Below are 12,864 nucleotides of genomic sequence, written 5' to 3'. Positions count from 1 at the left end.
AGTTATCTCTATACATAGGGCACGCTCACACACTTAAGCATTTATAAACATTATGTTGATTTATATAATTTTATATTTCAAATGGCTAAAAAAATTATGACAACACTTTGTTTAAGATAATAAAGTAATAAGTATAATTTCCAATACACGCGAAAAATCATGATAAATCATATATTCAAATCAAATAAAATAAAATTCTTAAATGTCGCTAAAACATTACTACATTTACAACAAAAAGTGTAAAATTAAAATAATGTTTTTTATTGTTTAATGTAAAATCATTCAACCTTCAATGGACATTCATTAAATTTTTAATGTTTTAAGATTTAAAAATTGAATTGATCTTAATTACACAAGAATATTAATTACAATGAATACCAGACATACTTCCATCAATCATACTTACCTGGGCCTAAGAAGCATATTTATATTAATGGCACATAATTTTTTATTATAAGAATTTATTTAGTAGTATAAATACTAAGGTATTAAAGTAAATTAAATATAACATCAGCCTACATTTAATTGTAAATAAATCATATTAAATGATTTTAAACAAAAAGTGTTTCAATATTTTCTTATTTTTTTTTTTTAACTTGGGTTAAATAAGGTTATATTAGGTAATACATTATTATATAAAGTGTATAATCTATATCAATGTTGTTGTGAGACCCATTAAATTAAATGGATTTATTAATAATAATAATAAGTTAAAATGTATAAAGTAAATAATATATTCAATTATATATTTTATAATTTATACTGTTTAATTTTCGTAAGATAAATTTATCTTCAAATAAGAATTTTAAGTTACAAAATGTTTAATAATTTTCATTTTAAAAAGACTTATTAATATTAATTAACTTATAAGATATAATATAATGTATGCTGTTTAAAAAAAATGTGAACACTATACAGAATATTAATATTAACTTTTAATTTTGACTTCAAAATGTTACTTATTTATTTGTATTACCAATAAAGTATAGAATAATAAATCAATATTTTTAAATTTATTAATTATAGTGCCATTATGCTTCAAAGGCACAGTCCAAAAACCCAAAGTACAATAGTATCACTGTCCAAGTAAAAAATCATGGTAATTATACACCAAAATAATATTAATTCCAATCATTTCAAAACAAAGTTTGAAAATTTAATGAGATCATCATCGGTTCTGACACATATCATCAATATATTGATAATGTTATCAAGTTTTGCGCGCAATACAAGTTAAGCCATTATAACCGTGAATATATTATATATTATATATATATATATGAGTATATAATGATCACAAACAAGACAGGTTCGTTGCTCAGAGGTGGTCATATTTTGAATAAAATCAAACAAACGAAATTGTAAATGTAGTAATAAATAAAATGATTAAATAAAACAAAACCAACGAAAATCATATTTTTCTGACAAAAAATATCCAAACATTATTAATCTATGAAATAAAAAAAACAAAATAAATAAAAATGAATGACGATTTCATATGAAAAATAATAAATAAAAAATTTCAGCGAAAATAAACAGAACGAAATTGGAAATAAAATAAGTCGTCATGTCCGAACTGCAAGAAGTTTACGTGACTGCGGCTAATAGGCTAGCGGCGGTTGGCGGGGGAAGATGGAGGTTTGGAGGCGGAGGAAGAACAGGCAGTCCAACTTGTGTGCCCACACTGACAGAGTGCTGAGGCATTGGATGGGGCTGATGCAGGCCGATCATTTCCGACACGTTCTCTTGCTTCATCAAGTGTTTCAACATGAACGAGGCATTGGTGCCATGGTCTTTTGTAAATTGTCCAGACTGAAATTGTTGTTTAGTATTGGTGTGACTGCGCCGGTGCGACACTAAGTGTCCTTTGCACATGAAATCCTTGGGGCACAAATCACACCGAAACGGACGATCGGCCGGCATGCCCTTCTGATGGGACCTCTGATGGAACAGGAGGTTGCCCTTGAGGCGGAACGCCTTGCCGCAGTCGGTGCACACGTACGGACAATCGCGGGGATGGGTCAACATGTGTTCGAGCAACGGTTCCTTGGCAGAGAACACCTCGGAGCAGATGATACAATTGTACTCTGCCCCCGGCGCGTGCTGGCGCACGTGACGTTTCAGATGTTCTTTGCGTGCAAAGGTTCGATTACAGAATTCGCAAGCGTGTGGCGACTCGCCTGTGTGAATACGAATATGACAAGTAAGATGTTCTTTGCGCGTAAACGTTTTAGGACAAAAATGACATCGGTGTGGTGACTCACCAGTGTGCTGACGAATGTGGTTGGTCAGGTTCTCTTTTCTGGTGAACGACTTCATGCAGAATGTGCACTTGTGTGGCGATTCGCCGGTGTGCCGCCTGATATGGTTAACCAGATGATCTTTACGCGTGAACGCCTTCGGACAGTATTGGCACGGGAACGGCGTTTCTCCTGTGTGTTGACGCTCGTGGTAAACCATGTGGTCTTTACGCGTGAACGATTTCGAGCAGTAATTGCAGTGGTGAGGTGTTTCACCTACACAGTGGACCAAACAAAAACCCATGTCAATCAATCGAACACACGCACACACACGCAAACACACACTGAACATTTAAGTAAGTATATATGTATATGTATATATATATATATATTTATTTAAAAAATTTAACTTATTTTGGTGCCCACTTAAGACTAACATCACCAACCCAATTGCAAAAGGTCACATTAAAAGGCTCTCTCATTCCTCTTCTATCTTTTTTATTATTATTTTTTTTATCACCAAATTTGTAAATAAATATAATCATTATAAATATATATATACATATATACACTTATGTATGTGTAATATTATATATACCTACATACATGGATACATACATACATAAATTTGTATATATATATATATGTATAAATATTTTTGAATATTGTTAAGTTAAATGGGTTTTGATTTGGTCCACACTAACATTTAGCACGGTTTTGTGCAGAAGATCTACTAGTTAATGTTTAAGAAATTTTATATGCAAGGGCCTTAATAATTTTGCAAAGCAATTGAAACCGTTTAAAAAAAAAAACATGTTTATTCAGACAACAATGGTACACCTGCAAATCACTTTTTCAAAAATCAGGCTGTTAAATCTTATTTGTAATAGACACAAAAACTTCAAGCTTTGGGAGAGATACAGAACCACAAAATTAATATAAAATAGTTATTTCCCCTTGGTAATGTGACTTAATACAACTAATATTTTATACACATAATATCAGTTAAATATATTATATGGTTTAATAAAATTATGCAAGACTTGAGATTAAGTTTCTTTATACTGATTTAGAAATAATATATTCACAACACAATTAAAAAGTAAATTATTGTACTCAAATAAAGATAATAGTAGACAGTACTCATAAAAAATTTGATGCTCTTTATATATCATCTTTAGCCCCCTAGAATGACATACTATTTTCACTCTAAAATACTAAATTAATTTTCTATTTGGTTAGGCGTACCATTTGTTGCCTATAGGCGTAACCGACAATTTGGAACCCCCTAGTTAAAATAGAGAATTGATAGATATTAACTGTTAAGTTCTTTTCACTAATCTTGGTAAGAATTTCATGACATAAATGGGCACATAAAATAAGAACATTTTTTTTTTTTTTTTTTGAGAGAGAGATTTTCAATAATAAATCATATATTTAACTTAAAACTATAAATAGCATGTTTTAAATAATATATCTTATGTAATTTTGTGTGTATATATATATATGTATACATATATAAATACAAAATATATATATACAAATCAAACACATTTTGTGTGCAAGTGCAATAAAAATGTATAACTGGCATAAAAATATGGGGAAAAAATCACAGTTAATATATATGTTGTGTGCGATCACAAAATAAATGAAAAACTTATTAACTAATAGATAATCCTTGATGCTTAATTATATCTAAGATTCACAATAATGTGTAAAATGGAATAATTAAATAAATAAAACCTAAAATATAAAAAAGTTAAAAAATAAAAACCAAAGAAATTATGATTTCTACATAGTAAAATTAATAATTTATTAATATTTACATAAGACTGAAAAATGTTTAAGGTAATATAATTCTAAATAATAAATCAATGTTAAATATTGTTACCTTTACCAATTAATAATAGTCTAAGATAAAATATAAATTAACATATACATTAAGGACTTACAGTTTAAAATTTAAGACTAAAAAGATATTTAACTGTTAATAATCATGAAATTATTAAAAAAAATTATACATAATTTTCTGTAACTTATACATAAAGAAAAATTTCTAACATTAACTCAATGCAGTAGATTTCATATTAATGTTAGCTTATTCTATAATATTTGTTGTTAAATAGATAATAATATATTCATTAAATAGATACAAAATATATATTTATAATATATATTGATAACTTTATTATCAAAGAATTATAATAGATAATTAAATCCATTTCATTAATTTTTTATTAAATATTTTTATATTTATAATGTGAAATTTCCTATTCCTTTTAACACCTTACCTTAGCGAACAAGAACACCAAACTTGACCTACCGAAATTAAGAATTATATTTTATTCTTATTTATGAGGTTTAATTGTTCACTAATTTATTTATGTTACAGCTGCTAGTAAACTAGCTCTAGAATGAGGAGTTATGTGTTCATTATTCTGAGGTGATGGTAAAGTAACCTGTGTTCCCACACTAACTAACTGAGCAGACTGAATGCTAGTTCCATCTTGCTGTTGTTGATGTAAAGTTATTAACTCAGGTCCATCACCCTCTTGTTTAACCAAACCTTTGAGTACAAATGAACCATTACTAATCTGAATAGTGGCAGGGAAATGAGAGTTTTTTTCTGAATTACGCCTATTAGACATATCATATTGTATGGATCGTTCTGCTTGATTAGTTAATTGATGTATGTTAACTAATTCTCCTTCTTCTTTACCATTCTTAATAACAAATGAATTATTTCCAATTATTTGAATTGTGGCTGGGAATGAAGATTGAACTTTTGGGTTTGTATGGCTACGACGATGTGAAACTAGATGGCCTTTAAACATGAAATCTTTAGGACACAGATCACACTGAAATGGACGATCCATAGGCATACCTTTTTGGTGGGAACGTAAGTGAAACAAAAGATTTCCTTTAAGCCTGAATGATTTCCCACAATCTGTACATACATAAGGATAATCTTGTGGATGGGACGCCATATGTTCAAGCAATTGCTCTTTGGTGGGCATAGTTTCATCACATATGAGACAATTATACTCAGAACCGGGAATATGCTGGCGCATGTGGCGCTTTAAATGTTCTTTACGTGTAAAAGTACGATTACAGAATTCACAAGCGTGTGGAGACTCGCCTGTATGAATACGAATATGACAAGTAAGGTGTTCTTTACGCGTGAAGGTTTTAGGACAAAAGTGACATCGGTGTGGTGACTCACCCGTATGTTGGCGGATGTGATTGGTCAGATGCTCCTTTCTCGTAAACACTTTTAAACAATAAGTGCATTTGTGTGGTGACTCGCCTGTATGTCGTCTGACGTGGTTCACCAAATGATCCTTGCGTGTGAAAGCCTTTGGACAGTACTGGCACGGGAACGGCGTTTCTCCTGTGTGTTGACGCTCGTGGTAAACCATGTGATCTTTACGCGTGAACGATTTTGGGCAGTAATTGCAGTGGTGAGGAGTTTCACCTATACAGTGGACCAATAAACATATTAGCTAAATGTCAAAAGACAAAAAACTCTTTTTTTAGTTTAAGTTACCTCATAAAAAAAAATGTTTATTCCTCATGTAAATTTAATAAGTCTTCAAAATAATATAAAAAATAGAAGACTTAGACTAATGAATTTTTATTGGTCCACTATATACCAATTACACTAGAGCGCTAATTATATCAATACTTAAATCTTAATACTTCCTATATATTTTTTTAAAATACAATACCAAAGAGCTGTAAAAACCTATTTTGCTTGTTTTATTCTAATTCAGAAATCAGGACATAGACAAATATTATTGACACGCACACAACATTATTGATTAGGTTACTAACCAATATTTCCTAATAAAATAAGGCTTTTGTGAGACAAAATAAATGAACTCAAATAAAATACCATCATATGTTTTGGTTCATTATTTTTGTCGGATACGCTTAAAATAAACAAAATTAAAACAAACAGGCACCTGAACGAAAATGAAACAATTAAAAACTATCAACCAATAAAAATATAAAAAAAATTTTTTTTAAAAAAAAAACGGAAAAGAAAACTCAATGGAACGAAAAAAACAAAAAAAAACAATAATAAAAAAAAAAACGGGAAGAATGTTATCTTAAAGAGCAATACAACTTACGATAAGTAGAAGGACCAGGCTCCATGTTCATAGAATATTCGGCAGCGTTTTGTATACCACCTATAAACCGTTCATATTTTTCAAAGAACTAGACTACTGCAGTAAGTACATCAAACATCAAAATTGTAAACAAATTTTGTATCTCGGTGACACACAACCCTTGGAACTATTATGGGTAAATTTAATTATTTTATACATGATATTAAAACCTACGCACCAAATAAATAGAAATTTGAAAATATATAGTTACTCTGCAATATCACTAAGTTAAAAAATTGATATGATTAATTTTATAGTCATGAAATTATAATCTCATCAATCAATATTTATAATTAAATTAATAAAAAAAAAACTAATTTACTAACACAAAATCATGCAAAAGAAATATATATCTCATCTTAAAAATGTTTTTATATCATAGAATTTAAGTAATCATCCTAAATCACATAAATGATCAATGTTGTTTATAACGTGCAATCATTTGATTGAACTGAAAGGACAGAATAATGCTTAAAATTACCATAGGAAATAAATTCAAACATAATATCCTTTAAGAACTAACAAAACAAACAAAATATAGCGCTCTAGTGCAATTGAAAACTACAAACTAATTATATATATTTAATCAATTATTATTCAGATTAAGTGTAAGAATAATGAAAATCACGCACATCAAGTTCTTTTTGTCTTCAATTCTTATAATATATATACTGATTCCCAAAATTATAAAAAAAATTGAGATAAACATCAATGAAAAATACCTTAGTTATTATTACTCAAAATAATAAAAATTCAAGAAAATAACTAACTGATGAGACTTAATTTAAAATTAAACAAATTTTTCAATAATTAAATAACCAAGTTCAACAGAAAAAATTTTTTATGCATCAATTATACTATAATTTTATTGATTTTGCATAAAATGGATAAAAAATATATATTTAACAGAAAGTATGATAAATTGTATGACTTAAAAAATTTAATTACTCTACATGTCTATGTTAACTACAGTATAATCTTGCATTACTATAAGTCTATTAATAAATACTATAAATAATAACTATTCATGAAATATTTTTTAAAACTTTAAACAACTTTTGATAACAATATCAAAATGTAGCATCTTCACAGTATATTATTAATTAATGTCTCCATGTATTTTTTTTTTTTGTTGTTGTAATGAACATGTTGTAGTTTTATTGTACTATATATAAGCATTGGTAACTTTAATTGCTCTGAGCAAAACATATTTAAAATATATATATTATATAAATATTTGAAACTAATCAAATGGACATATAAACCATAATTAAGGAAAATACCTTATAATAAGTACCAAGGGTTGTGCAATTCTAATTTGTTACACTTGAATTTCAAATATAAATTGACAAGGATGACAAAATTCAAAAGATTAAATAAAAAAAAATACCGCATCGATGAATAATCAAAAAAAAATATCAAATATTGAAGATCAAAACAATTCAACAAATCTATATACACCTACCTAACTCATCACAGAATAAAATATTATCAATTAGAACCAACAATTAATGAAATAACATATCAATATCATCATTTACCTCGAATTCATATACATGTACATTAGTACTTCTGTAATGTATATGTATACACACATGCGCACACAAAAATTATAAACAAAAACAAAACAATTGGTTGGAAGACTATTAGCTAATCAAATTACCTACAAATAATTAAATCAATGATTTAGTACAAATATTGAAGAGTTATAAGATGGTAGGTAGGTATAATTTTTAAGTTTTTGGACCAATTGCATGAATCCGAAGATGAAAAACATTGAAGTGAACATGTTTCTTACACTCTATCTTTTAAGTAAAATTGTATAAAAAAAATAATTAAATATATATATTTAGATAATGGACGGTCTTAGTGTCTAAATTATGTTTAAGCAAAAAAAATTAAAATGTGAATTTCTAAATTATACATACCAGTATGTTGTCTCACATGATTAACCAAATGTTCTTTGCGTGTAAATGTTTTGGCACAATAGTCACATCTATGTGGTGTTTCACCAGTGTGCCACATTACATGATTTTTGAAATGATCTTTTCTGGAGAAATATTTTCCACATATGTCACAATGAAATGGTGAATCCGTGATATGAGTTCTGCGTTCACCGCTTGAACCCGATATTTGGGTACCACCTGATGCACTACTCGGTGCGGTTGCTACCGCTGCTCCTCCCAATTGTAACATGAGACTAGAGCCTGTGATGTGTGTACGGCGTTCATTATTACCATTAGTCTGATTATTACCAGACGAACCTCCTTGACCTGAACCAACAGCAGCAGCAGCTCCTCCAAGTTGAAGCATAAGACTAGAGCATACTTTTGTGGGATCACCTTAAAAAAGTAAATTATCTTTATTAAAAATAGTTCTTTAATTTATAGAAAAGATATTTGCTTAGTAATAATATATACTTTTTTTTTTTATAAAATAACTTACTGAATGTACCCCAATTAACTCTATGCTGCAGTAATTCTAAATCAGACACTGAAGTTGGAGGTGTGAAATGAGCATGTGCAGGCTGTGGTGGACCATCCATATTTTGATGATGTTCTCCGCTTCGATCTCTATTTATGCTCATATTTTCTGGTGGCATCGGGACCCTTAATTCACTAGCTTTCAGCACTTCAGTCATGTTAATCTGAGCAAAACAGATCATAAGTTGAAAACCCTTCAGTATAAACAAAAAAACAAAATACTATGATAACCTAGGGCAGTGTCGATAAATTAAAAATCAAACTAATACATATTATTCTCATGTATATGACAATAAAAATAACCATTTACTCCAATTTGAATAATTATTGTTATTATGAATCAATTATTTTTTTATTGAAGATATTGTTTAGTATTTGTTTAATTTTAAATAAATAATTGTTTATTCTCTAATAATTTTATTTTTTAGAGTCAAGTTATTTAGTTTCAAAATTTTAAACAAAATATCAGGATATAAAACAATAAAAATGTATTAAAAAATATTAAGATACCTATACTTTTTCATTTGTCAATAACTGATGTAGGTAGACTACCAATCTAATTTATTTGAAAAATGTCGACACTTTTTATTAAAATGTAATTTACGGATTAGAAAAATATCACTAAAAATTATTTATTTTAATTATTTTAAATTAAGTCAAATAATATTTACTTGTATTATCCTTAACTCATTGATTAATTATTTTGGTTAAGTTACCCCAAATACTTTTTATTGTAAAATATTCATTTGACTAATAATGACACCAGTTCTAATAAATATTATTGATATTTGTCATAAGCCTACTTGTAACTGAATAAAAATAATAGTTATTGACACTATGCAAATGATAATTTTAGCTTTTTATTTGAATACATTATTTGTGTTTTTAAACCATTGTGTTATTTTTAAATTACATTATTTCATATCATAGTTATATTTAAATAATGATACCTAGTTTATGTTTACCATTTTGAAAATTTTATTTATTTCATGAAAATAAATGTTACTTCTTATTTGTTGTTAGCCTACTGAATTAATATCTTAACTATATACATTCTTGTCAAATTCTTTAATAAAACTTATTTTATTTATGTATTACTTTTTTTTTTTTAATCAAATTAATAATAATTGACTAAAATTATTAAAATCAAGAATAATACTTGAATTGTTTTAAATCCTATAAATAATACAAAAGATAATTCCAACATAATCTTTAATAAATAAAACATAAAAAAATATTTATTCAAAATAGGTATAATGATTAAATAATAAAAAGGTAGAAACTGTACTCAATTAAAAAAAAATTTATATCACCAGATCAAAAGAGAAACATTTTCTATTACATGAACAAAAGTTCTGAATTATGTTGTAATATGATAAGTGATAACTAATAAGTTGTTTGAATGTGATATTCATAAAATAAATTTTTTTTTAAATTCATTAGTCTATTTGCAAGTGACTTAATCCCAGTTTTAAGTTATTAGTTATATAAAAATAATGAAATCTCAAAAACTTTAATAATAACTCAGCAATCAATATATATTATAAATGAAATATTAGACTTGATTAAAATATTTTACTAAGATGAAAAATTAGCACAAATAAAACTATGAAGGGCTATACTTAATAGGGTAACAGACCAGTACAATGTGTTTATATAATTAAGATACCATCTTTATAATAAATAATTAAACAAATGTATGTAATTAAATATATTTATACATGTGCTTTAAGCTTTCAATATAAATATTACTAAATATAAACATGAATAGCTGCAATAACATAGCTTGTACACAATATCTCAATTATCATAATTTAATTAGTAATAGCAACATGTGATGCAAACAGGTATTCTAACATAGATTTAAAATAGTTAATGGAAGAAAATGAAACTATTACTTAATAAATAATAAAATTAAAATAGGTTTTGTATTAAAGCTGGCATAGGTTGTACTAAGGCAATCATTAAATAAAATATTCATAAACTGGGGAAAAATTGAAATGTAATGTTTGTAAAAAATAAAAATAATACCTCATAAATTACCAATATTTGTTTAACTTTGTTAAGATAATTAAAAAATAAATACCTTCTAAATAAAAATTGATCATTTATCATATGTTATATAATGAATGATTTTTAAATGATGATTATTATTTAAATAGGTAATATTAAATTAATTAAAATAAAACTTATTTAACTCTTATTCTTTTACGTGAAAATAATATTAAGTATAATACAGTTGAGTATTAATCATAAAAGCAATAAAATAATACAATAATATGAATATTAGATTTATAAAGTTATCCCAATGTTATAACATAAACTTAAATTTAGAATATTTAGATAATACACCTATTAAAGTTAATCTCACAAACAGGGTAGAAAAATTAAACCAACAGTTGACTTAATATTCAGTATTGAATCATTAAAACACATTTTACTAACAATATATAATATAAAGGTAGATATTATACACAAATAAATCAAATGTAAATTGTCTTGAACAAAATCATTATGATTTGTCGCAGTGGAAAAAGATATGCTGTAAAAATCTAACAGAAAATCATATAAATTGTATCATTTGTATCTAACATTGGAAGATTTGACCAACGATCTACTAAGAGCATTATCGTACAGTGATAATTAGTAATTACCTATTATGTTTAAGCGGTATGCCTAATACACGTAGAGATCATAGAACTCGAAGACGAAGAATACAACAGCAATCGGTGTAAGCTAACATTACAACCAGGTAGCAGCCGCAACGGCTCGACTGGACGATACGACCACCAGCGAAAGGGCGTTTCACACACTTTAACACACACATCACTTTTATACATACATGGTAGAGTATATTATAATATGATATATTATATATATATGTGTGTGTACTTAAGTGAAAATCAACAAATATGATATATAATGATTACTCATGTATTGTATACATGGAGAAAAACGCACAGACATAGAATAGGACGCGGGCACACAAAATAGGAAAAACGGTAAACTGGATAAATTGGACGCACGGTAAGTGAGAGACTTAAAAAAATCAATACCCGCGGCACAAAGCTTGGGCTTGGCCCAGGCGTTGACGCGCGTAATAACTCACAAAAGGCCCCCCCGAGTGTGCCGTTTTTGATGCGTCGTAGAAGGATCTCTAGCAAGTCGCCACCGCCGCCAATAATATAATATAATAGTACAACATCGTGGCTAACTACGGGCTTGCAAGTCTACCGCGACTGGCCAAAATGGCGCCGAGGCCAGGGCCAAACATCGCGCGCGTCCGACATTTTGTAATGCGGCACGGCGTACGCGGCGGCGAGACGGCCGTCTACGGGCACGGCGATCGGCCGTGGAACGGGTGAGCCGTCGGGAGACGGGCGCGCAGGGAACGCGGAGAGCACGACGACGCCGGAGAGTGCAAGCAGGGGTGTGTGTAGACGGGAAAAACGTTACGCCGCCGCCACACGACAAAAGGCGGACGGCGGGTAGATGGGAAAAAAGCCCTTCACAACCCTGCCCATCGGTGTACAGCGGAAAACCGCTGGTTTTGCTTACCGTATGCCTTCGGAAACGCCGGTGACCGGTGCGGAGACGTCCAGCGCGTTCTAAACGCCTATTTTGCCGGCGCGGACACTGCTTTAGGACATTATTTGCGGACGTTTGAGACGGAGAAACGCGTTCGTCGGTGGTGGCACGATCGATTGTGCGGCCATTTTGACGGGCGAGGGGGAATGACGTCACTGTAGGCACGGCGTCAGTTCGGTTGTCCGTCTCTGTCGCACTACCGCAGAGGTACCATCGTCTTTGTCCGCCCGCAACGCCATCGCACCGTATTTGCCTGGGAGGTTAGATAATCAACAACTGTCGCGCATCTCCTTGCATGCGCACTAACGCACTCTACACTCTGGTTAACTGCATTCTCTACTTTAGAAGCGGGTGTTAATACTGTTAATAATATATTGGGTG

The 12,864-nt window shown here is 29.4% G+C and overlaps 1 protein-coding gene across 8 annotated transcripts; it reads right to left on the bottom strand.

Moving 5' to 3' along the window:
• Positions 1-1,486: 1,486 nt before the first annotated feature.
• On the bottom strand, positions 1,487-12,652 carry LOC112599396 (zinc finger protein OZF-like). 8 transcript variants are annotated; one of them, XM_025346297.1, is made up of 6 exons: positions 12,454-12,652; positions 8,858-9,089; positions 8,341-8,754; positions 6,374-6,433; positions 5,464-5,631; positions 1,487-2,516 (listed from the first exon to the last, which is right to left on the bottom strand). In XM_025346297.1, exons 2-6 carry the CDS (start codon positions 9,075-9,077, stop codon positions 1,588-1,590), a joined length of 1,791 nt encoding a protein of 596 aa, XP_025202082.1. In that variant the 5' UTR covers positions 9,078-9,089; positions 12,454-12,652; the 3' UTR covers positions 1,487-1,587. The 8 variants fall into 8 exon arrangements, with proteins under 8 accessions (XP_025202082.1, XP_025202084.1, XP_025202085.1 ...); XM_025346299.1 differs by lacking the exon at positions 6,374-6,433 and having other exon boundaries at positions 1,487-2,180; positions 2,265-2,516; positions 5,464-5,715; positions 12,454-12,651; XM_025346300.1 differs by lacking the exon at positions 5,464-5,631 and having other exon boundaries at positions 12,454-12,651.
• Between the last annotated feature and the right edge of the window lie 212 nt (positions 12,653-12,864).

Source organism: Melanaphis sacchari, unplaced genomic scaffold, assembly GCF_002803265.2.
Source record: "Melanaphis sacchari strain LSU unplaced genomic scaffold, SCAv2.0 Contig50_pilon_pilon, whole genome shotgun sequence".
NCBI classification, from domain to species: domain Eukaryota; kingdom Metazoa; phylum Arthropoda; class Insecta; order Hemiptera; family Aphididae; genus Melanaphis; species Melanaphis sacchari.
The sequence above is the reverse complement of the archived record's forward strand: the minus strand, read 5'-3'. Positions and strand labels throughout refer to the sequence as shown.

Excerpts from the sequence above, each read along its gene's own strand:
- LOC112599396 (XM_025346294.1), bottom strand. The coding sequence starts at position 9,077 with ATGATCTGTTTTGCTCAGATTAACATGACTGAAGTGCTGAAAGCTAGT. Across the intron at positions 8,755-8,857 it reads AGTTAATTGGGGTACATTCA|GTGATCCCACAAAAGTATGC; the intron begins GTAAGTTATTTT and ends TACTTTTTTAAG. Across the intron at positions 5,716-8,340 it reads TCATGTGAGACAACATACTG|GTGAAACTCCTCACCACTGC; the intron begins GTATGTATAATT and ends TCCACTGTATAG.